This window comes from Onychostoma macrolepis, chromosome 25, assembly GCF_012432095.1.
Source record: "Onychostoma macrolepis isolate SWU-2019 chromosome 25, ASM1243209v1, whole genome shotgun sequence".
Taxonomy (NCBI): domain Eukaryota; kingdom Metazoa; phylum Chordata; class Actinopteri; order Cypriniformes; family Cyprinidae; genus Onychostoma; species Onychostoma macrolepis.
Window position 1 is genome coordinate 18,880,306 of NC_081179.1, and position 24,788 is coordinate 18,905,093.

The window sequence follows — 24,788 nt, forward strand, 5'->3', positions numbered from 1 at the left end:
CAACAACAACAACAACAAAAAAAAATAAAAAATAAGTCCATAGCCACAACCAGGGGTCAGTGTGAAATTGTGATGGTCTTTAATGACTCTCGCTCACGCAAGGACAAAGGTGACTTCAGACATCATTTTGATGACAAAAATATGATCAATCAAATGTTCAACAAGAACGAATCACATTACATTGCTCTAGCCTCTCAAACACACAGAGGACAAACTACAGCACAACTTTACTAGTACAAGTAATATCACCATCTCCCCTCTAGACAAGACATACACTGAATTTAAAGGAGGTGGCTAGTTAATGTAAATAGCATTATGCTAGACAAAAATCACATTGATCAAGACATCACATTTTCAATGTTCCCTCCAACTAAACTTAGTTGGTACATTCCAACTTCCTTCAGAAATCTAATAAAACAGCTCAACTTCCTGTTTGAACCCCTTTGTTAGCAGTCTGGCTTGGGCACACAACACAACAGGTACATTTTATTATCTAAATCCTATTTTTAATGTGTATCTTCAAGTTAAGAGAATTTTAACATTTTAGCCTTAAGCCAAATAACCAAGCCCGTGCACTGACTCAGTAAAAATGACAATAAAGATATCGTGCTAAACCAATTGTACCAATGTGCTTGCTTTTATTAATCGGTACAAAGATATTCTGTAGAAGTTATGTGTGGCTCAATACATGGCCATCACACACCTTAAAATAAAGTGTTACCAAATTCTGTACTTTACGCAGTTTGGGCTGAATTTGCTGCAGAAGTTTAAAACTTTGATTTCATGGTTGAAAACAAACACTAACCAGAATGCTTGAGGAATATTAGTGCTGTGCTGCCTTACAAACTCTGTAAATATTGTAGATTGCATTCCTAACAAAGTACAATTTAACTATGGTGGCACAACAAAGATATCAAAATCCTAATGTAAAGTATGCCCTTATTTCTCCTCTTGATTAGAAAACGAATGTCTAGCAGTAAAAAACACAGCCTGAAGGTAAGAGCTCATGCATTATTGAACTAATCCAACATCAAACAGTTACATATAAAAGTAAAAGAATAATGAGTCTTAATGAGTCACATTTGCTTGTAGGGCATGATGCTCCAGGTTGCAAAAGAGTTACTGGAGGCAGAGGAGATTGTGAAGAAAGAGGAGAGGAAGACCTACATGGAAGAGCATTGCCCTACGTTGTCATACCCAAGCTCCAAAGAAGAACTACAGGTCCAATTCAATTATTACTACAACTAGAAGTTGGACATTTTCGGACATTCAAAGCTGAAGCATGAAATTCTGTCAACAGGAGCTCTGCAAAGAGTTACATGAAAAAATTGAAGTTGTTGACGAGGAGAGATATATTTTAGAGCACAAAGCCATCATGGTTGTCAATGAGGTAAGATGTTTCACATGTATCTCCTTCTATGTGGTCCATGATCAAGGTGCTCTTTAGATTGTTTTTTTGTGTGTTTTAGGTTAAGGACTTAAACATCAAGATCGTCGACCTGAAGGGCAAGTTCAAGAAGCCTCCTTTGAAGAAAGTGCGCATGTCTGCGGATGCTATGCTACAAGCTCTGTTGGGATCCAAGCACAAGGTCTCCATGGACCTGAGAGCCAACCTGAAACAAGTCAAGAAGGAGGTCAAAGAGGAGGTGAGTACAACAAATTTTCACATGATAAGGTCAAGAATTCCAAGTTGCAAAAGCTGAAAATCTCACCTTCATTCACAGGATAAAGAACTGCGTGATGTTGGTGACTGGCGTAAGAACATTGAGGATAAGGCTGGTATGGGTGGCAGGAAGAAGATGTTTGAATCTGAAGCTTGAAGATGTTGATGAGTATTCCACCATGATCTTTTTATTGGATTGGATTTGAATAAAAAATATTACTTAAAGATTTTGCAGGAACTGTTCAATGGACAGTTCAGTTTATAATCCATAAAAATGCCAGTCAAAACTTGAATTGTTGTCTTGAACAATGAAGTGTTCAGTTTGTAATTCTATACAGATTGACTGTCACAATTATGCTTTTTCTAAATAAATAATCCAACTGTAATAATCGTTGCTTTCTGCTTTTTCTTTATTTCATAACCTTTTAAACTGTAATTGTAGCCTTTACCTTGTTGTATTTTATTTATTTATTTGAATTGCTTAAAGCGAACAAGGAATCAAAAGCAACCCTATTTACTTTCTTAATAGACATTCCTTGTCTTGTTGTGATCAATTTGTTGATGTTAAAATTACTTTCCTTTTCCGTTGACATCTTATTTTCAGTCCCTCAAACCTCCTGATACAATTTTTTTATATCTCACAGACCCACCCAACATTTTTTTCACATTGAATATCCCATTTCACTCTGAAATCCACCACTATTATGAAAGCGAAATGGGTTACAAACAAGGTATAATTTTGACTTTACACACAATTATCATAATTCGGTGTAACTTCAAATCTAAATCAAATCAAGTACTGCTCGTTTTACCTTCAAGGTAAGAGTCCTAATTTTTTGTCTTTATAAGGTTAAAATTCAGCATGAGGTTAAAATATAATTAGAATACTTTTTAATTCTTGCAGAATGATGTCCTGTTTATGTCTTGATGGATTATTGGGTGAGTAAAGTCAAGACCCGCAACACCTCCCTATATTTGCTGGTGTATTTCTTCATCTTAAACTGTATAGGTCTCTCTTTTTAGTTTAATAACTTTAAAGGGATAGTTCACCCAAAAATGAAAATTGTGTCAGTTTACTCACCCTCAAGTAGTTCCAAACCTGTATAAATGTCTTTGTTCTGCTGAACACAACGGAAGATATTCTGAAGAATGTGGGAAACAGAGCAGTTCTGGGGCACCACTGACTTCCATAGTATTTATTTATTTTTCCTACTATGGAAGTCAATGGTGCCCCAAAACAGCAAACAAACTTTCTTCAAAATATCTTCCTTTGTGTTCGGCAGAACAAAGAAATTCATACAGGTTTGGAACTACTTGAGGGTGAGTAAATGATGACACAATTTTCATTTTTGGGTGAACTCTCTCTTTAAGTAGGCACCACAACAAGCATAGGTCTCTTAAAAACACCAATTAAATAAGCAAATTTTAAGAAAGACATATTTAAAGGTTAAGTTATTTTTAAGAAGGGAACATGGAAAGTATTTGTGGTGTGAATTTCAGATGTGTCCTCTGATCCACTGCTCTTAGCAACGCAGCAGTGTTCCTTAAAGAGATATCTGAGGTTTTGCTGAGCCATCAAAGAATGCCATTAAAAACCCTCATTGCCTGTCAACAGCGTGTGAATCCTGCTCGCCGCCTTCTTCTATGGGTCGTGAGCAACTCTCGGTTGACTCCCCTCAATCTTACCTTGGATCTGAAGGATTTAACGCACTCTTTCTTTACTGGATCTAACTGTGAACACCTGCTTTCCGGATTAAACCTGTAATTCCACTATTAATCTATTTAACACTATTGAGAATAGCATAATTGACATGCAATCTAAGCAAGTTTATTTATAAACTGTCAAATTGTTTGCAGTATTAGTAGTTAGGCCTGTAATGATATACTAATTTTGCAATAATAAGTCCTTTATTATTGCAATTGGAAATGTGTGCATTTCAAATGTGTGTTTGGATTTTAAGTGATCTGATATTGTGAAGCCTTATGACATTACTTAACGTGCCATTGTGACTCTAGTTACTCTTAAGTCTAATATATAATACAATTTTTAATAGTTATGAATTATGAATGTAAGAAACTGATCTCTCATTTACATTGAATAAACATGGTCCTGTTCAGTATGGCTCGCATGTTGCTTGATGACTTATGAAGTGATGATTTGAAGCTTAGAAACTGAATCCCACTGTGAGGGGCTTATTTGGGCTATGATTTCACTTGGTTTGCATTTGCTCAAAATTTATGTATGCAAGCATACATTTTCTAACACAATAAGAGGGATAATATATGTGCTGTGACAACTGATTGTTTCACTGCACTATTATTTGTAAAGTGAAAAATATACATTTGTCCAGGATCTTACAGCATGTATGACTAAACTAGGCAGTTATGTAGCCTATCTTTGTTAACATCTTAAGTATGAAACTGATATGAGGAGACAGTTTTTTTTTATCTGCATTATGGCATTTTTTAATCATATATACATATTGCATATACAAATCCAATACAAGGTTTATGCAGTTTAGTTTCCATAGTGTTCCTATTAGTATTTTACTTTTAAAACTATTTTAAAGGTAATGTTAATATCAAGAATGCCTAAGAAACAAAAAGCTGTAGTCAAAGCTGTACTTGCAATGATTATGTCATTATCAGTTTCAAATGGCAGCATTGCTAACAAGTCATGGGGGTCGAAACAAATCCAAGACAAACATATCAAATTGTCTGAAGTACAGTAGATATATAGCCCTGATTTATAGTCTACACACCATAGTATGAAAAGTATACCTTATTTAACGACCCATGCCAAATTTCACCAGAATTGTTACTAAAAGAAAGAAAGATCATCAAATCTGTCATGGAAATTAATTTATTATGCCCTAAAAATTTACAAATGAAGAGTTCAGATGCACAAGCCTCTAAGTGCCGTCTGACATTTTCTTCTAAAATGAGCATTTTTTCCCCTCAGGCTCCTGTGTTTATGTTCAGTTATTTCACCTTAATGGCAATGAAAAGAACCTATTCATTGCCATTAAAGTGAAATAACTGAACCTACACATAGGAGCCTGATAAAAATGCTAATTTTAGAAGAACATTTCTAAGGGCTCTTAGAGGCTTTTGCAAATTAACTCTTCAAATGTATTTATGCAATGGAAAAATGTGTATTCAAAATGATATACATGTGTATATGTATTATCAGAACTCTTTACTGGTTTAACAAGTTTGTTAAATATTGAGTATATGTATGGAATATAGAATGTATAGAGTTATATGTATAGTATATATATAGAAATATTGAGTCTGACTGCGTGTATTAACCAATCAGACCGCTTGGCAGTCTGCGTCAGTTGAAGGCGGGATCGTGTTTGTCGAATAACTGGAGAAGTGTAACCTGTCTTGAAAGCATCTGTCGGTTGACATATGACTTAATCACTCACCGTATGCTTGGAGCACTTGTTTGTGTTTTTAACCTCCGGTTTGATGCTTCTCTTCAGGGACTAAAAATGAAGAAGAGGGATGGATGGAGAGTTGGTGAAGTCTCTAGCGGTATCTGCTGGTCATAGTGGGAGCCGCAGGTAATAGTGCATGCGCTTCATCCAACCCTAAATATGTATAAAAACCCTAAATAGATTCACATTATCGTGTGTTTTAATGCATAATACATAACTGAAATGGATAGAACAGGATACTGACCAGTAGTTTTTGTTTTGTTTGTTTGTTTTCAACGCCATACAGTAGGCAATGATACTGATTTCAATTTTAGTATTTTTGTTGTCACATTGACAAGTATGTCAATGGAGTCTATTACCTCAGTGAAATGTATGGTTATTTTTTTAATCCAAGACGGGTATGCATACAGAAAATGTGCATATTTGGCTCAGTATATGTTCAAATTATGTTGAGAATTCTATATTGAGTGTTGTTGAGTGTGCTATTCCAATCATAGCCAGTGTGATAAAGTGTGAGCGAAAATATGCCTGACATCAGTTGGTCGTTATTAAATCTAAATATATTTTACATCTAGTTAAAAAAAAAAAAAAACTGTTTTAGAGAAATAGTGTATCCTCAGTCTAAATAATTTGTAATGAATTATTTAAAAAGTATATATTAATAGTAATTTGGTATGAAATAATGTTTTTTTGTTTTAGTTATTATTATTTTTTTCACTTGTTGATTCGACAGTGGTATTGCACTTTATATTGCCATCTGTTGATGTGGATGCAGTTTTGAGTATAAGTTTGCAGTCACTGATGCCTGCATTGAGTTATCCTAGTCACAGACAAGTTTTTTCATTATTTTTTTAGTAATTTATTCTGCAAACAAAAGTGTCTGTAAATGAGAATCAAGTAGTATTCGTGTGGTCATCTGATCTCAACATGGCAGCCAACATGAGGGGGCGACCTGCCACTTGCACAATAAACAGCTACTCATGCGTCTCGAGTTTTCATCTCCTGTTAATAAACATACAAAACTACTATTTCTTCAGAACTGGAAATAGAAACTTTTTTTTACTCAGTGAACAAAGTTACAGTGCATCCGGAAAGTATTCACAGCGCTTCACTTTTTCCACATTTTGTTATGTTACAGCCTTATTCCAAAATGGATTAAATTCATTATTTTCCTCAAAAATCGACAAACAATACCCCATAATGACAACATGAAAGAAGTTTGTTTGATATCTTTGCAAATTTATTAAAAAAAAATCACATGTACATAAGTATACACAACCTTTGCTCCATACTTTGTTGAATCACCTTTGGCACCAATTACAGCCTCAAGTATATTTGAGTATGATCAGTGTTGCCAAGTCCACGGTTTTCCCACGGAATTGGGCTACTTTAACACTGTTGCCGTGGGTTATTTTCATGTCTGCGGGTTTATTTAGCCCCTAAAATGCTAATTTAACCAGTGGAACCCCGCCAGAAATGTGTATTTTTCCCCCCAGAATGTGATTTTTACTGAGGAGTGGCTTCGCTCTGGCAACTCTACCATACAAGCCTGATTGGTGGAGTGCTGCAGAGATGGTTGTTCTTCTGGAAGGTTCTCCTCTCTCCACAGAGAAACACTGGAGCTCTGTCAGAGTGACCATCGGGTTATTGGTCACCTCCCTGACTAAGTCCCTTCTCCCCCGATCGCTTAGTTTGGCCGGGCGGCCCGCTTTAGGAAGAGTCCTGCTGGTTCCAAACTTCTTCCATTTACGGATGATGGAGGCCACTGTGCTCATTGGGACCTTCAATGCTACAGAAGTTTTTTCTCTACCCTTCCCCAGATTTGTGTCTCGATACAATCCTGTCTCGAAGGTCTACAGACAATTCCTTGGACTTCATGGCTTGGTTTGTGCTCTGACATGCACTGTTAACTGTGGGACCTTATATAGACAGGTGTGTGCCTTTCCAAATCATGTCCAATCAACTGAATTTACCACAAGTAGACATCAATCAAGTTGTAGAAACATCTCAAGGATGTTCAATGGAAACAGGATGCACCTGAGCTCAATTTGGAGTGTCATGGCAAAGGCTGTGAATACTTATGTGCATGTGATTTTTTATAAATTTGCAAAGATTTCAAACTTTCACGTTGTCATTGTGGGGTATTGCTTGTAGAATTTTTGAGGAAAATAATGAATTTAATCCATATTGGAATAAGGCTGTAACATAAAATGTGGAAAAAGTGAAGCGCTGTGAATACTTCCCGGATGCACTGCATACAACCCCCATTACTTTTACAGAACTGATGATGGTTGGCAAATGAGGAGGGGAAGATGATTTCATCAGTGGAAATAGTCAGAAGAAACCATGTTTCCACTTTTCTTAAATCCAAGGTTCTGTAAGACGCCTTGAAGCTGATGGTAAGTTAATTGAGTCTGCTGCTATTTGTCTGTGATTTGAAATGTATTTAGAGCCAATGGTAATTAATTAAGAAAATCCAACCTCAAATTATTTTAGAGTTTTAAAAAAATATCTTCACTCTTTCTCTAAATCTACTCTATGACGTCACTTGGTAATGCCAACCAATAGCCAACAATTCAGATATTGTTTGAGCAAACTTGGATTCAGGTTTGCATCAATTTTGGAATATAACACCTACTTGTATGGTATTTTGGTATTAGACATCACTGTCTTAATAAAATTAATTTATCATGCCCTTAATGAATTTACTCTTAATGTATGTTGACTATAATAAATAACATTCTGCATGCATGTCCCTTTGTTTCTTTGTTTTATAAATGTAACCCCTCCTTTTTTACGATCCAGTCAGGTTTTGAAGGAAAAAAGTCAAGCCCCATTTTATATATATTTTTTCTCATTAAATATCCAATTTCAAAGGGAAATACGTCACATTATAGAAGTCAAATGAGTTTCGAATGTTTACTTAAAACAACCAACCTTTTTTTAACTGACTAAAATGTAACTGCAGAACCGACTAAAATAATAACAATTGTTTCTTGAGCATCAAAATCTCCTACTGCACCTTTAAGGTATGAAGTTATCAAAAAGACGATTAAAGCTGCCATAAAACTGTGCATGCATGTAATATATTATATACGAGTTACATTAGGAACATGTCTCTGAAATGGTTTTCAAAACTGTCCTGGAGCAGCCCTGCACTGTCTCCCTCATCTAACACACCTGATTCAATTTGTCAGTTCATTAGTAGAGACTGAAATGGGTCCGACCTGAAATGAGTCAGAAAAGGTGATGAGAGTTGAGAGAAAATACGATGAGTGTCAGATCCGTGTCATGTTCAGCAGCGGCAGCTCTTAAAGAGATAGCAGCCAAAAACAACCCAATAACCAGCTGCTGTGATTCTGTTCATCAAGATTTCTGAAGGATCATGTGACACTGAAGACTGGAGTAATGAAGCTGAAAATTCAGTTTTGCATCACAGGAATGAATTACATTTTACAATATATTCAAATAGAAAAGAGTTATTTTACTGAGTTTCACAATGTTACTGTTTTTACTTAATTAATTATTCCAAATGTTTAGCCAGCAGTGTACATAAAGCTAGATCTATACATAAAAATATAGGTTTTAGGGTCTGCTGAACATGCTATTGACATCTATATTTACAGACTGAGTTTGAAAATAACTTCAAAACAACCCTCAATTGTAATTTGACCAAAACAAGAACATAAAGCATTGCGTAATATATATCATACCCTTTTGGCAGCACAAGGATGCACTCTGAGGAGTGTCTGAAAATAGTACGCTACCAGCTTAACAACTGTGTAAGTATTTGTAAATGATCTTATGTTTATTAGTCAGCATTGCTGACTATGCAGGATCATATTAAGTCGAAGCAGGGGGAGCACCTCTCTGAAACACAATAAATAAGTGGTTTCTATGATTTAAACATATAAAAAACTCATTACAAAGCAGAAGTTCAGCTCAGCCACTACTTTGTCTTATCCAAAAAAAAAACAATGGAGGTTTTTCTTAGTTATAACCAAAACTGCAACAGCAAATGTAAGAAACAAAAAAGAAGTGTTATTCTCCACCACCCTGGATGTTAATAAATTCAGCTGGCAGAGTAACGACTCCTGGCGGCCCCCACATCAGATCACATCCAACATCCGCCTCGGCCCCCACTTCTTCATTTTAGTTTAATCTTACCGACATCTGGAAATTTTGTCTTTCTCATTCATCTATTTTAAGCAATCTGATTGGCAGACATTAGAAGTGGATATTTCAAGGGCCTGGCAAACAAACTGTGTTTAGTGCCTTACCATAAAGAGGGGAGCCGTATGATGATGCCAGCCTTATATACGGTTCTTGAGCGCAGCTCTGCTGCTAGTGTTCTGCTTCCTTCAGGCATTCTTCTTTCAGGTCTGCACGGCTGCCTAACTTTCTCAAATAGGTGAGGAGAACGTCTACCTTTTCAGAGTTTGATTCCATTTTGTCCCTCTTTTTTGTTGCTCAACATTTTGAGGGACTATCCACTTGGAAATTATGGAATGTTTACGAATGTTTTATTTTTTGGATAACAAACATATTTCTGTAAGCAGTTTAAAGCTATCCAAAACTATAAAATAGCTACATATTTTATGTTTTTTTTTTTTTTAAGTGATTTTATTTAACTTATTTAAACCTAAATTTTATTTTCTTGCTGCTGAATTCTGATATATTGCATTGTATGTTGGACTGCCAAAATGAGCTTGGCACAAAAATGACATATTTTAAATGCATGATATGTTTGCTAAAATGCCAATCAGGTGGTGACAGAATTGTATTTCTAATGCATTCTGATTATAGCACTAATGCATATGTGGAAAAAACAAACAAACAAACAAAAGAAACATTAAAACGCCCTCCTAGATATCTGTTGAACCACTTTGAAAGGATCTGTTATATTTATGTAAGAATTTTGAATTCAGCAAAATCCGATCTGTGTGATTTATGCAGCTGACAGGGTTTCAGATTGGTTGTATTGTTGGTATCTGCATAGATTTTTCTAGAAGTAGGGAGATTGGGAAATTGGGATACTGGATATCAGAGGGGGATATTCACACCCCTCCTGGTGGATCGCAGTGGGCACACTTACAAGATGTTTCCAAGTGCTGGTTTCAAATTAGGAATGCAGAAAATATAGCCCACTCTATATGATGCAAATGAATACTGATTCCCGCCATATGATTCTCTCTACATGCTTATATTACATAAGGACCTCTAAGTAATGTATACCATTGTCAAGTCAATATATCAAAGTTGTTTGTTCTCTGTACAGGGGTGAAGAAAACAGGTGACCAAGATGTCTGAGTGAGTATATGAATATATCAGTTATTTACATTAAATATCAAACAAATGGGAATCTGTTCTTGTTTTGCTAAATTGTAATTCCTTCTAAATTGTAATTCCATCTTCTCATGACAGAAAAAAGATGACATCGAGCCGCCGGCACAATCTCAAGGTAGAGTAAATAATGCACAGATGTCTTTAATATAATATAATATAACATAATATATGTATTAAGGACCCCATGTATTCAATATTTGACTTTGTGGTCTTTAGTATAATTTAAAATAAATGTATAATATAACATAATATAATATATGTATTAAATCAAAATTTGACTTGTGGCCTTTAGAATAACATAATTTAATGAAACGAATGTCCTGTAATCGAAAAGATGAGGCGAATACAAAGAGTGCCACGTTAAAGAGCGTGAAAAACATTATTTTAAGACATATTGTTTGCATTTCGCTATAAAATTGACAGAATTTGAAAGCTGATACTTGGTTTTATGTGAAAAGTACCAAATAATGAATGCATTCGCAGAAATGTGAAATATTATTTCCAAGCATTACTGCCCCTGAGAGTATATGACACATGGTATGATTTCTGCTAATAATAACATACTGTATATTGAAATCAGTTGCCAGGCCACTGGAATTTCTCCTGGTGCTCCCAATCCAGGTCATTTGCATCTGCAAAATAGGCTATACTCTCAAAATATTATAACCTTAATTCTCATAATTTTGATTTAGTTCTCAAACATTTTTGACTTTATTCTTGTACATTTATTCACAAAATATTATGACTTTAATCTCGTAATCTTAGAATTTTTTTAATTTTTTAATGTGGCACTAAAACGCCGTTGTATAATAGAATTAAATACCACATTAAATTAAAGGTGTAGTAGGACATCTTGGAAAATGCTAACTTTAGCCTGATAGCACTGAAAGCGTACGTCCCACCCTCCCTGCAAATCTCCGTCCAAAGCCACGCCTCCTGAAGGCAGATGCGCACACAGACCAGACGACCAGAGACAACATTACTACTATTCACCGGTGAGAAAACATTATGGTACAGTTAGTAAAAGTACTAACTAGGAAGGAAGATCAGGTTGTTGATGTTTGCCTGCCATTCTCGTTCTGTCTGCACAGCGTGCGTGAACACGCTGATGACATATCCTGTCTGCGCGAACCGGGTGCGCAGAGATAACTCTGATTATTTTGATTAGGTTAAAAAATAACTAAAAAATACAGCTAACTAACACAATAGAACACATGATAACATAGTAAAAAACATGATTTTTGAGTTATCTGTTTTTGCAAATAAACTCTTCATATGTTGACAGGCAAGTAGGAAAGCCTCTCACAATGTTCGGACCGAACATTTTGATTGGACGAACATTTCTTGGTCCTACGCCTTCCACAGAATATATAAATACAGATAAATACATGTAGACCACTCAACTTAATGATTGCTATCGGGATATGAAGAGACTTTCAACCAGAATAACAAATAATGTTTCTGAAGACAATCACCTATTGCACCTTTAATATTTAACTTGTGGCCTTTAAAATATAAATATAATACAATATAACAATGTAATTATTAATAACCACATCAAAATAATATTTGACTTTTGTGGCTTTTAGTTGATGTCTGTTTGCATTATTTTACCTATTAGCTCCTGAATGTTACTTAAATAAACTTTCACCATATACATACATTTCAAGTTTTACTCTTCTACAAATACAGAGCAAAAAACATATGACTTTGTCCAATCAAATGCTCAGTAGGAAGAGAATGACCCCTTGTTTAATACCATCTGCAACTGGCTAACTGGCTGTGATGTAACTAATAATCTTAGTGATTACATGGGGTCTTTATAATAGTGTTTTTTTCACTGACTGCTTCTGTTTTTGTATGTGTTTATAGCTGGAAGCAACACTGTAATGGTGTTGGATGAGTTTTAGGGTCTCTGATGTATTTGTCCACAGAGTATGGTGCTCAGCATTGCGAAGGGCATTCTGGAGAAAGAAGTCATTCAGGTTAAGGTAGACAAGGAGAATTACCTGACAGAAAACTGCCCTCCTCTGTCCCTGCCCGGATCTACACAGGAACTGCAGGTCTGTTTTCTCATTCACGATCTGTTCAGAAGGCTAAAGCAATTAAAAGTCACATGTACGTCACTTAGATATGTATTTGTATACATTTTCACCAGGAAGATGGAATGTTTGTGTAATTATTTTTAATATGTTCCTTACAAAAACAGTAATAACCATATATATATATATATACTCCATGGTTATTGGTTAAACTCCATGGTTATTGTAGTTAAACTAAAACTTAGCCATAAAAACATTTTGTTTACCTGAATTTTTAACATATACATAATTGAAATATGTATATGTATGTATACATATAATTATTATTATAATATATTAGTATAATAATATAATAATAATAATTATTATATATATATATATATATATATATATATATATATGTATGTATACATATAATTATTATTATAATATATTAGTATAATAATATAATAATAATAATATATATATATATATATATATATATATATATATATATATGTATGTATATATTAGTGCTGTCAAACGATTAATAATAAAGTTTTTGATTACATAATATATTTATGTGTACTGTGTTTATTTATTATGTATATATAAATACACTCACATTCAGTATATACATTTATATATTTTTATTATATTTTGTATTATATATAAATATATTTAATTTATAAACATAACATATTTTTCTTAAATATATACATGCATGTGTTTGTACTTATATATAAATAATAAATATACACAGTACACACTCAAATATTATGTAAACAAAAACTTTGATTTTGGATGTGATTAATATATATATATATATATATATATATATATATATATATATATATATATATATATATATATATATATATATACTAAGTTGTAAACAGTGTTGGGCTAGTTACTCAAAGAATGTAATATATTACTCATTACTAGTTACTCCTTTCAAAAGTAATATTGTTACTTTACTTATTACTTTCTGGCAACAGTAATTAGTTACACTACTAGTTACGTTACTTTTTCTTCACGCCCACAGAAGTTGTAACTGTATCTTCCAGATAAAATTCTTCTAGAATGTTACTAACAACATATTTCTGTCTCATTGTTTGACCAAAATCCACATTGAATCGCAGTCAGAAGTTATTACAAACACTCAATAGTGATTGATAGTGACATTCAAGTATAAGTGTTGTATTAATCTCATTAATTGTCATGTGTAACTTGAAGCTAATTGTAATTTCTCCGTTACCCATATATGATTATATTTCATTATGTATTTTATCAAATCAAATAAGTTTGTAAGAAACTGTTTAATTTTCCAAAAATATTTTTTATTAATAGTAATATAATGTACCACATGCTGATCAGAGGGATGTGGGTGGGATGTAATGCCAGTAAAGTAATACACAACAGTGTTCAGATCATCTTTTTCCTGACAAAATCAATATAATGCAGTATTTCTATCTGCTGAATGTAAGCTTTTCCATATTCCGAGCTTGCCTGCTGCACTGGGGACATCACATGCATGTGCGAGTCGTGAGAATTATGAAAATAAATCTAGGAAATATTTGATTGTTGGATTGTTGGAGCGGGGTTGAAGCATCAAAAGTAAGCTGTTTTATGGATGGTAACTAATATTATTACTGAAATCTTATTAGTAATTATTTACACTACTAGTTACTGCAAAAAGTAATATTATTACAGTAACTAAGTTACTAGTAACTAGTTACTGCCCAACACTGTTGTAAATGAACAGGTTCCAGATGTTTTGCAGATGTTTCGGTGGCATATGTAGAGTACACCTGGGGCTGATCGAAGTTGAAATAATATGTTGCAAAAGATGGTTCGAAAACAGAATCTGAATATTTAAACATCTCCATTTAGGACCTGTGCAAGAAACTTCACCAGCAAATCGACAAGGTTGATGAGGAGAGATATGACTTGGAGGCCAAAGTGGGCAAGGCCAACAAAGAGGTAACGTCTGATACTCAAACATACCTTATTATGATGGTGACAATGTTTCTGATGAGTCTATATACTGGGTTCTCTGAGCTCCTATTTGACTCCTGTTTAATGTGTGTATAGATTGAGGATCTGAAGATCAAGGTGGTCGACCTGCAGGGCAAGTTCAAGAAACCTGCGCTGAAGAAAGTGCGCATGTCTGCCGATCAGATGCTTCAAGCTCTGCTGGGCTCCAAACACAAGGTGTCTCTGGATCTGAGATCCAACCTCAAACAAGTCAAGAAGGAGGTCAAAGAGGAGGTGGGTGAAATATGATATTGTGACATTATTCCTATGCAGAGAACAGATATGAGTAGTTATGGCTGTGAAGTCTGATTGGATACAAAATCAACAAAATGAAAACCATCTCATGGTTTACTCCTTCGATAAATATATTTGAAAGATATTGATAATTAGCGGTTTATAATGTGTTTTTATGTGAGTGACCCTTTGGTTTATATGCCAAGTCAAGTCACAATTATTTATTTAGCACTTTATATACAATATAGATTTTTTTGAAGCAGCTTCACAGGAATAAACAGTGAAAAATTCATCACTTATGAAAAAAAAAATAATAATACATTTCAGCTGCAAATAAGCTCAACAGAAAATAATAGTGTCATTATTCAGGTCAGTTTATTTCAATAACAATGTCCATGTATTGGCATTATTGGATCAGAGAAAAATATAATTAAAACATAAAATAAATAAATAATTAATAATATACAGGGTTTCTGCTTTTCTTAAAAAGGTCTTCATACAGTAAGTATTAATTCATCCTTCCTTCCACAAAAGCTCTGAAATTGGAAAAGAAAATATGAATGTCTTCCGCAATATTTTTCTTTTCTTTTCAAATACAAATATCTGAACATCCTTTAATCAAGATACATGAACATAAGTCAGAAATTGAACAAAATTGAATGTATGCTTAAAATAAGAACAAGCATCTGAAAATGGGGAATGATAACTTGTTTTGCCTTTGAATTAAGTTGATTTTCGAGATTTTGTTGGCAGATAAATTGTTCTTGCACTTTATTTCCATCAGTTTCTCACAAAACAAGACACATTATCTACTGTGATTTTGCTTCTCTAGTAAATGTATCTTGATTTAAGAATCTATATTCATTTGCATTGGAAAACAAAAAAAAAACTGCGGAAGAATCACTTTTTTACTGTCTAATGAGAAGGTTCAGTAAAAGTTATTTCCATATTGTAGTGTTTAGAAGAAGAGCTATTCAAGACATAAGTTATTTGTGTGTGTGTGTGTAATTATATTTTTATTTAGAGACCATATTGATGTATTGAGTTCCATTTAATTTATTCCTTAAATTTTCTTTGCTTAGTCTTACAATCTCATAAATTTACCTTAATGAAATCTGCATAAACCCTGATAGAAAATAATATGCTGTATGTGTGTATATTAGTGCTGTCAAACGATTAATCACGATTATTCGCATACAAAATTTTTGTTTACATGATATATGAGTGTGTACTGTGTATATTTATTATGTATATATAAATACACATACACATGATGTATATATTTATGAAAAATATGTTATGTTTATGTATTAAATATATTTATATATATATAATATAAAATATAATAATATAAATGCATAAATGTATATACATGGAAGTATGTTCAAAATATATACTGAATGTGTGTGAATTTATATATACATAATAAATAAAAACAGTACACACACGTATATTATGCAAACAAAAACCTTTATTTTGGATGCGATTAATCGCGATTAATCGTTTGACAGCACTAGTGTATATATAAACATTTATATATGTTTTATATGAGTAGCGTTCCTTGACACTTAATCCCTCTCTCATAATCCAGGCTTCAGATGTCGGCGACTGGCGTAAGAACATTGAAGACAAGGCCGGTATGGACGGCAGGAAAAAGATGTTCGAGGGCGAGGCCTAAATTCCCGGACGTTTCTTTGTTTAATTATCATAGGAATTTGTCAGAGCTGCACAATCATTTATCTTTTTGCCATAGTTTTATGTCTTTTCTGCTTTCAGTGCCTCAAAAGAGAATTTGTTTCACGCAGTATGTATGTCCTGAAAGGGAATTGTGTATCATTGCAGAGCCACTACCATTAAACAAATGCTTCTGAGGAAAATCCTTTTTCACGTTGGTTTTATTACGCACATTCTGTCCTTTGACTAGTGGTTTGTTTTGACTTTAATGAATAAATACTGTAGTGCTGCTATTACAGCAGTCGTTTCTTCTGTCTTTCTCAACTTCATTGCTTCATCTTTATAAATTAAATTAAATAATTTAATTTAATTTAAAATTTAATTTAATTTAATTTAATTTAATTTAATTTAATTTAATTTAATTTAATTTAATTTAATTTAATTTAATTTAATTTAATTTAATTTAATTTAATTCAATTTAATTTAATTTAATTTAATTTAATTTGGTACACGACGTCCAGAAGAAATATGGGTGACATATCAGATCATATTTATGGACACTTTTGCTGTATGGTAAGTAACTTCAATTACAATTAACATTGTTTTGCTGAAATATCTCTTATTATTTTTGTTTATAGCCCTCTGTATTGTTTAAGTGGTTTATATTTTTTGTATCTTGGTGTGTTAAGCATTGCTTCCATTCACAGCACACACACACACGCGCGTCTTGAAGGAAGGGAAATTTATGAGGCTTGCCGAGGATGGGCTGGGGATATTTCAGGAGCTCATGGCTTATTGGTCTGAAGAGGAATCCACTTCCATAAACAGGACTCCCAGGATCTGCTGAGCCATCAGACCACAACATATATATCCTATTTAATTTTTTTCTCTCTGGGGCTCACCAGTCTTTCCAGTTGTTCTTCAAGTGTGTGCTGCCCTCTTCTTCTCTCATAGGTGAGTGTCAATCCAGAACTCTCTCTAGATCTGTATGCAAAGGACAAACAGTGTCCAATATGTGTCTAGACACATATTGCTTTTTTTTTAAATATATATATATTCATGAGCAGTTAGAATATGTTAATAAGTGTGATTTTATTATGTGTGAGTTATGAATTAGTAGATAAAGTATACAATTTAATTGCTATGTTTTCAATTTCTCTCATAGGTGAGTGTCACAAAGAAGTGATATTTTATTTCTTGAATATTAATATTCAATTGAATATAATTTAAATATATTTGATATGACAGTCTATTCTGTATAAATCACATGACCTGGACTGTTATTTTTATTAATACAATCTGCTAAGTAATGCTTGCAACCAGTTTACAGTGTGACATAAATATGCAAATACGTATCTTTGATGTAATAGTGTAATTATAATATACTATAGTCTTTGAATAATCTTGAATTTGAATTGAATACAGCAGCTGAACTCTGGTATCGTGTTTAATGTATCAAATGAACTGCCCATGAGGACGTCTCAAGACTGTTGGACTAAACTTAGACTCAGATGTCTCTGATTGAGTGTATTTCTTGAAGTGCTTGTCCTGGATTAGCTGATTAACTAATAATTGATTTCTATCAAATCCAGGGTGAGAACACACTAAACCGCCGAGATGTCAGAGTAAGTATTCTGATTTGTTCTTTACTGAGTAATCCAGCACTAGCACAGTGTGTCTCATGGTTTACTTGTTTTCATGAACAGAAAAAAAATGACCTCCAGCCGTAGGCATCATCTGAAGGTAAGACATGTTTTTTTTTTTTTTTTTACCGTAATTTCATAAATTGCAGATTTTAAATGTAAAATCTGGCTAAAATGACTATGTTTAAAAAAAATAAAAATGATCGTTTGCCTGTTTGTGTCGTCAGAGCCTGGTGCTCTCCATTGCCTTCGGTCTGATGGAAGCTGAAGCCAAGCAGCTTGTTGTTGATAAGGAGTCTCATATGAATGAACACTGCCCTGCTCTCGATCTGCCTGGATCCGTGCAAGACCTGCAGGTGCCAATGCTATATTATTATTATTATTATTATTAACATCAACAACTATAATAATAATAGTTAAATAACATAATTATTGTATTGATTATTATATCAATACTATTGTATCAATTTTCACCTTTTTTGTAGTATTTTGTATGTATTATGTTATGTATTATATATGTGTGTTTACACAGACACACACACACACACACACACACACACACACATAAACACAAGCAAACATACAATCATATATAGTTAAATTACCACATATTAATATACATTTAACAAATATAACTACATTATATATATGTGACCCTGGACCACAAAACCAGTCTTAAGTCGCTGGGGTATATTTGTAGCAATAGCCAAAAATACATTGTATGGGTCAAAATGATCGATTTTTCTTTTATGCCAAAAATCATTAGGATATTAAGTAAAGATCATGTTCCATGAAGATATTTTGTAAATTTCTTACCGTAAATGTATCAAAACTTAATTTTTGATTAGTAATATGCATTGCTAAGAGCTTCATTTGGACAACTTTAAAGGTGATTTTCTCAATATTTTGATTTTTTTGCACCCTCAGATTCCAGATTTTCAAATAGTTGTATCTCAGCCAAATATTGTCTGATACTAACAAACCATACATCAATGGAAAGCTTATTTATTTCAGATGATGTGTAAATCTCAAAAATCTCAAAAATTGTATTATAAATATTTTAATGAAAACATATTAATATACTTTATTTTAGTATCATTATGATACTATTATACTTTTCTGTTAATTTTGTGAACTTTTTAGTAAATGTGTTGGGTAATACTTCATTTTAAGGTATTTACGCATGTACATGTACATGCATAATTACATGCAAGTAACCCTTAGCCAAACCTTAATCCCAATCCTAACCATATAGTAAGTACATGGAGTTAATTAATATTACTCAGTTCTTAAATGTATAATTACACTGTAACACGGACACCTTAAAATAAAGTGTAACCATGTGCTGTTTTTGTCATTTGTAATTTTTCTTAATATTTCAGTTAATTGTTCATATTTAATTCAGTTCATTATATTTTAGTTAATTTAGTACATGAAGTAAAACTAAAAATAATAAATGTAGAAATAGCTGAAACAACAACAACAAAAACGCAATATTTCCTTAATTTCAAGTAACGAAAATGTGGATTTAATTTTAGTTTCAGTATTAGTTAACTATAATAACCCTGAATATAATTACACAATTTCATACTTATGTATTTATGTAATATACTGTACATAGATAGATAGATAGATAAAAAGTGATAAGTTGACTTAACTTTAAAAAATTGATGAAACCCGTTGCTTGACAGTTCACTTAAATTATTATTTACTTAATAATTTTAAGGCAACGGTTTCTTCAATTTTTTAAAGTTAAGTCAACTTATCACTTTTTTACAGTGATAGATAAATAGATAGATATGTATAATGTTGTTTTGGTCTTCCAGGACCTGTGCAAGAAGCTTCACCAACAGATCGACAAGGTTGATGAGGAGAGATATGACTTGGAGGCAAAGGTTGCCAAGTCAAACAAGGAGGTAAAAATCGTGAAACCTCTGTTTGTTCAGTGATTCATCCATTTATTTGTTTCTACAAAGAAACAAATAAAGAGAACTATTTGGTTCTCCGAGCTCCTATTTGACTCCTGTTTAATGTGTGTATAGATTGAGGATCTGAAGATCAAGGTGGTCGACCTGCAGGGCAAGTTCAAGAAACCTGCGCTGAAGAAAGTGCGCATGTCTGCTGACGCTATGCTTCAGGCTCTGCTGGGCTCCAAACACAAGGTCTCCATGGACCTGAGAGCCAACCTCAAACAAGTCAAGAAGGAGGTCAAAGAGGAGGTGGGTTGCAGATTCAGAAATGTTTCTTGTCTTTGATTGGCCGTGTTACCCAGTGTGTTTGGTCTGGATCCTCCTGTGCTCATGTCTGATGTTTTTTGTGTTTCCACAGTCTGCAGAACAAGTCGGCGACTGGCGTAAGAACATTGAGGATAAGGCTGGTATGGACGGCAGGAAGAAAATGTTTGAGTCCGAGGCTTAAGATGTATTGTGTTTATTCTCCCATATGTCTTAAAAATTCTCTGGTAAACATCTTTCTATCCTGTGAACCTCCCGTTCCAATAAAAATATTTTTCCTGGACTGTTTTGCACATTGTACGTTGTTCCAGTGTTGAATGGCATGGCATTAAAGATTAGTGTATACATATGTATTTGCCTTTGTGTTTTTGCCCAGAATTACAGCACTACTGACCAGCTAATAATTATATTACCATGTACACTAACTCTTGGGGTCTGTAGGAGTTTTTTAATGTTTTTGAAAGAAGTTTATTTTGCTCACAAAGGCTGGATTTATTTGATTAAATACACAGTAAAAGTAGTAATACTGTAAAATATTATTTGAATTTCAAATAACATTTTTCTGTTTTAATGTATTTTAAAATATACTGGTAATTTATTCCTGTGATCAAATCTAAATTTTTAGCATCATTACTTCAGTCTTCAGTGTCACAGGATCCTTCAGAAGTCATTCTAATATACTGATTTGATGCTCAAGAAACATTTCTGATTATAATCAATGCTGAAAACAGTTTTTGTAAACTGATACATTTTTTCTGGATTCTTTGATGAATAAACAACAACAAAAAACATTTAAAATGGAAACATAAACGTATTTAATGTAACTTAAAAAAAAAAAAAATTTAATCAATTTAATGCATTCTTGCTGAAGAAAAGTATTATTTTCTTATGGGGGGAAAAAATCTTGTGAATGGTACATAAAACAGATTTAATATAGCATGTTTGATGAAAGATCTTAAAAGGCATAAAGGAAGACTTAAATTTATTTATTTTAGATGACTGTATTAACAAAGTTATAATAACTTATACTGAAGTAGTACCACTATACAGTAATAGTATCATATTGTAAAAACCATGGCACTTTTTTTAATGAAATGCTACTAAATGATTCCAGTACCATATTCACATAATACTCTAATTATAGGTTTAAAACATTAATGGCTGAGACAGCTGGTTATTAATAGGCAAATATGATTCTTTAAAAAAGTACTTTGCTACCATGGTACTGTAATGGTATCAGATGGTAAACCATGCAATTTACATTGGAATGAAATTTAATTACCATTGTACAGTTGGTAACATCCAATTATGACCTTTTTAAAAAAAATATATATAATAATTATAATGTTTGATTCTGTAACTTATTATAAATTAACTTTTCATCTCATAACGAATTTTAGCACAGAATTTTTATCATAATTTCACAATTATTATTCATCGTTACTTCAAAATTTAAACTTTTTAATCTCATCATTATGACTCAGTATTATAGAATTTCACTGTTTGTCATAATTAGGACTTTTTCGTCTTATAATTTAAACTTTTTATCATAATTATGGCATCTCTCATAATTTCAACTTCGTATCTTGAATTTTGAAAGTTTATGTCTGAACTGACTTTGAATTTGATAATAGAGGTTTTTATCTCAGAATTTGATCTTTATGGGACTACTATGAACTTTATCTCAAAAATTCAACTTTTTTATCTTATCATTATGATTCAGTATTACATCATTTTGACTCTCATAATTACGACTTTATATCTCATAATTTAAACTTTTTTTCATACTTAAGACTTATCTCACAATTTCAGAATATCTCATGATTTTGTAACTGATTATAAACATTTTAAATGTATGCAATAATATAAAAAAGCATATTTCTAGGGTCCTTTGTAAAACCTGACACATTTGAATGAGAACTTACAGCAAATATTTAGATTTAAAAAAATAAACTATCCATCTCAAACAAATATATTGGGCCTGACTATTTCATTTTTGACAAAGACAACACAGGAACCCCCAGCACTTTCACTGTGGGACCCTGCACCATTTCAGCCTTGCACTTTCACACCCAGCCCACCCATCAGCTCCTCTTTCTGGATCCAGGGCTCTCATCGCCTCCATGTAAGGTCAGGCCGGCCTGGATTTAATAGCTTGTGTGGTCCGGCCATGTTCAGGGACCCTCTTAGATTTCTCCAAGAGCTCAAGTGTTGAACTGTGAGGAGCTGACTTGCTAAGTATATCTCCTGACCCCGCTGCACCAAATGCAAGAAGATGCCAAACTATGTTGAGGGCACATAATTTCCACAGGCACTTAGAAACCTAAAACAAGGGTTATAACATTTGGAAAACTGCCACCATGAGATCTGATGTCCTTTGGGTCCATTTAGGAGATTGAATTTCAGGTTAAAAACAACCATTTACATACATATTATTAGCATTGTCGTCATTTATTTTTTTTAACCCTCTGGGTACTGCATTAGAATCAAATGCAAATGGTATGAATGGTAAGAGATTTCAATGGCTAATGGAGTTCTGCTCTATGCACTGCTGTGACACATTATGATGTCAGTAATGTCATGACCCATCTGTGGTCTCTGGCCTTGCTCCGTCACATGAACTTATGAGAAACAGCTGCTTTTAACTGACACGTAAAGCCAACATGCACAAGCCAGGGTTTAACACAGGACTATCACAGCTACTGCTCTGAAGTATTGCAGTGCTGTAGAGTGTTAAGATCCGTTGACACCAAGGACGAGAACTATAGTGGTAAAGCTTCAGTAATCACGTAGTAAGAATTGTGAAGTTCACACCACAGCTACAGTATAATGATAATGACAGGTTTGGAAGCCTATTCCTGTCAAATGAGAAGAAAAGTCATCATTTTTTGTCATTTTTTAAAATCTAATGTTGACTTAATTATTATCTCATAATTACTGTATGAAATTATCTCATAATTGACTTGGTATGTCATAATGTTGAATTTTTAATCTTATCATTATGGCTCAGTATTACATAATTTCAAATGTTTATCATAATTATGACTTTTCATCTCATACTTGAAACTTTTTGTCATAAACATGACTTTTCTCATAATTTTGACTTTGTATCTCAAATTTGAATCGTATGTCCAAATTGACTTTATAATTTGATAATTGACTTTTTATCTCATAATTTTAATTTTCTGGGACTGTTACAACTTTTACCTCAAACTTTCAATTTTTTAATCTCATCATCATGATTCAGTATTTTATCATTTTGAACGTGTCATAATTAAGACTTTTCATCTCATAATTGAAATGTTTTGTCATTAACATGACTTCTGCCATAATTTAAACTTCATATCTCAAATTTTGAAAGTTTATGTCTTAAATTGACTTTTGAATTTGATAATTCCCTTTTTATCTGATAATTTAAATTTTTTGTTGGTCCACAACTTTTATCTAAAAATTTAGACTTTTTATTCAAATTATTATGACTCAGTATCATATAATTTCAACTGTTTGAGTTTTCAGCTTATAATTTCAACTTTTTGTCATAATTATGACTTACCTCATATTTTATACTTGGTATCTCAAATTTTGGATGTCTATGTCCAAATTGAATTTGATGAATGACTTTTTATCTCATAATTTCAGCTTTTTAAGACTTAATTTTGACCTTGTTACTCATAATTATGACTTCATTCATGATCATTCATGAATTATGATTTATGAAAGCACTTTCAGAATATTTTTTCCAGTTAATCGATGATAAAAACATTGACAGAGAATTTGAATCCACATGAATTTAAGGAGCTTAAGCGCTTTAAGCTGAAGATGACATAACGGTTGTGCGTGCTTACAATAAACAGAACAATATTTTTCTGGTACCAACATCTGTTAACGTGGATGCTACAGTATATAGTTATCGTTTTTAGTTGTTGGTTTATACACTTGAACTCTATGCTATCAATTTACCTTTTAGAACAATAAAATAGGTGATTAAAATCTTTTATTGAACTTAAATTGAACGAGGGGCCATCATATATATTTTTTGTATGACTCAAATCATAAAATTTAATACAAATTAACAATCAATTCGCTAAAATGTACAAAAGTTACGTTTTCTCATGAGATCGGAGAAGAACTATTTCTGCATAACTTGGCCATTAAAGCGAATGTGACTTGACAAACAATACATTTTATACATTCATATATACATTTTAATGTTGTGTTTAGATTTCATATTTACACGTAATTTATAAACTTAATTTAATTTATGCCTATATAAATATTTAAATTTTATGTTTAATTTGAATTTTTTAAGAGAGAGAACAGATTTTGGATTGCAGACAGAATTGCACACTGTTAGACATTTCAAAGGGTTTTTACAGTAACTTAGTTACTGTAATTAAGATTTACAGTAGCAAACTGTATTTGATTTATCAGTATACTACTGCAATTCATTCATTTTAATATAGATTTCATTAGATTTTATAATTTTTATATAG

The 24,788-nt window shown here is 32.7% G+C and overlaps 3 protein-coding genes across 4 annotated transcripts; all 3 read left to right on the forward strand.

Annotated features, from left to right (window-relative positions):
• Window positions 1-402: 402 nt before the first annotated feature.
• Window positions 403-2,042, forward strand: tnni2a.2 (troponin I type 2a (skeletal, fast), tandem duplicate 2). Its single transcript, XM_058767359.1, has 6 exons — window positions 403-479; window positions 960-996; window positions 1,093-1,221; window positions 1,301-1,390; window positions 1,470-1,646; window positions 1,725-2,042. The coding sequence occupies exons 2-6, from the start codon at window positions 967-969 to the stop codon at window positions 1,818-1,820; spliced, it is 522 nt and encodes a 173-aa protein (XP_058623342.1). The 5' UTR covers window positions 403-479; window positions 960-966; the 3' UTR covers window positions 1,821-2,042.
• A 7,384-nt stretch (window positions 2,043-9,426) lies between these two features.
• On the forward strand, window positions 9,427-16,730 carry LOC131534690 (troponin I, fast skeletal muscle-like). The gene is made up of 7 exons (XM_058767712.1): window positions 9,427-9,517; window positions 10,385-10,416; window positions 10,531-10,567; window positions 12,387-12,515; window positions 14,367-14,456; window positions 14,568-14,744; window positions 16,336-16,730. The coding sequence occupies exons 2-7, from the start codon at window positions 10,409-10,411 to the stop codon at window positions 16,420-16,422; spliced, it is 528 nt and encodes a 175-aa protein (XP_058623695.1). The 5' UTR covers window positions 9,427-9,517; window positions 10,385-10,408; the 3' UTR covers window positions 16,423-16,730.
• Window positions 16,731-17,283: 553 nt separating this feature from the next.
• LOC131534689 (troponin I, fast skeletal muscle-like) lies at window positions 17,284-20,644 on the forward strand. 2 transcript variants are annotated; one of them, XM_058767710.1, is made up of 7 exons: window positions 17,284-17,372; window positions 18,011-18,043; window positions 18,125-18,161; window positions 18,289-18,417; window positions 19,888-19,977; window positions 20,104-20,280; window positions 20,390-20,644. In XM_058767710.1, exons 2-7 carry the CDS (start codon window positions 18,036-18,038, stop codon window positions 20,477-20,479), a joined length of 531 nt encoding a protein of 176 aa, XP_058623693.1. In that variant the 5' UTR covers window positions 17,284-17,372; window positions 18,011-18,035; the 3' UTR covers window positions 20,480-20,644. The 2 variants fall into 2 exon arrangements, with proteins under 2 accessions (XP_058623693.1, XP_058623694.1); XM_058767711.1 differs by lacking the exons at window positions 17,284-17,372; window positions 18,011-18,043 and having other exon boundaries at window positions 18,117-18,161.
• Window positions 20,645-24,788: the final 4,144 nt, after the last annotated feature.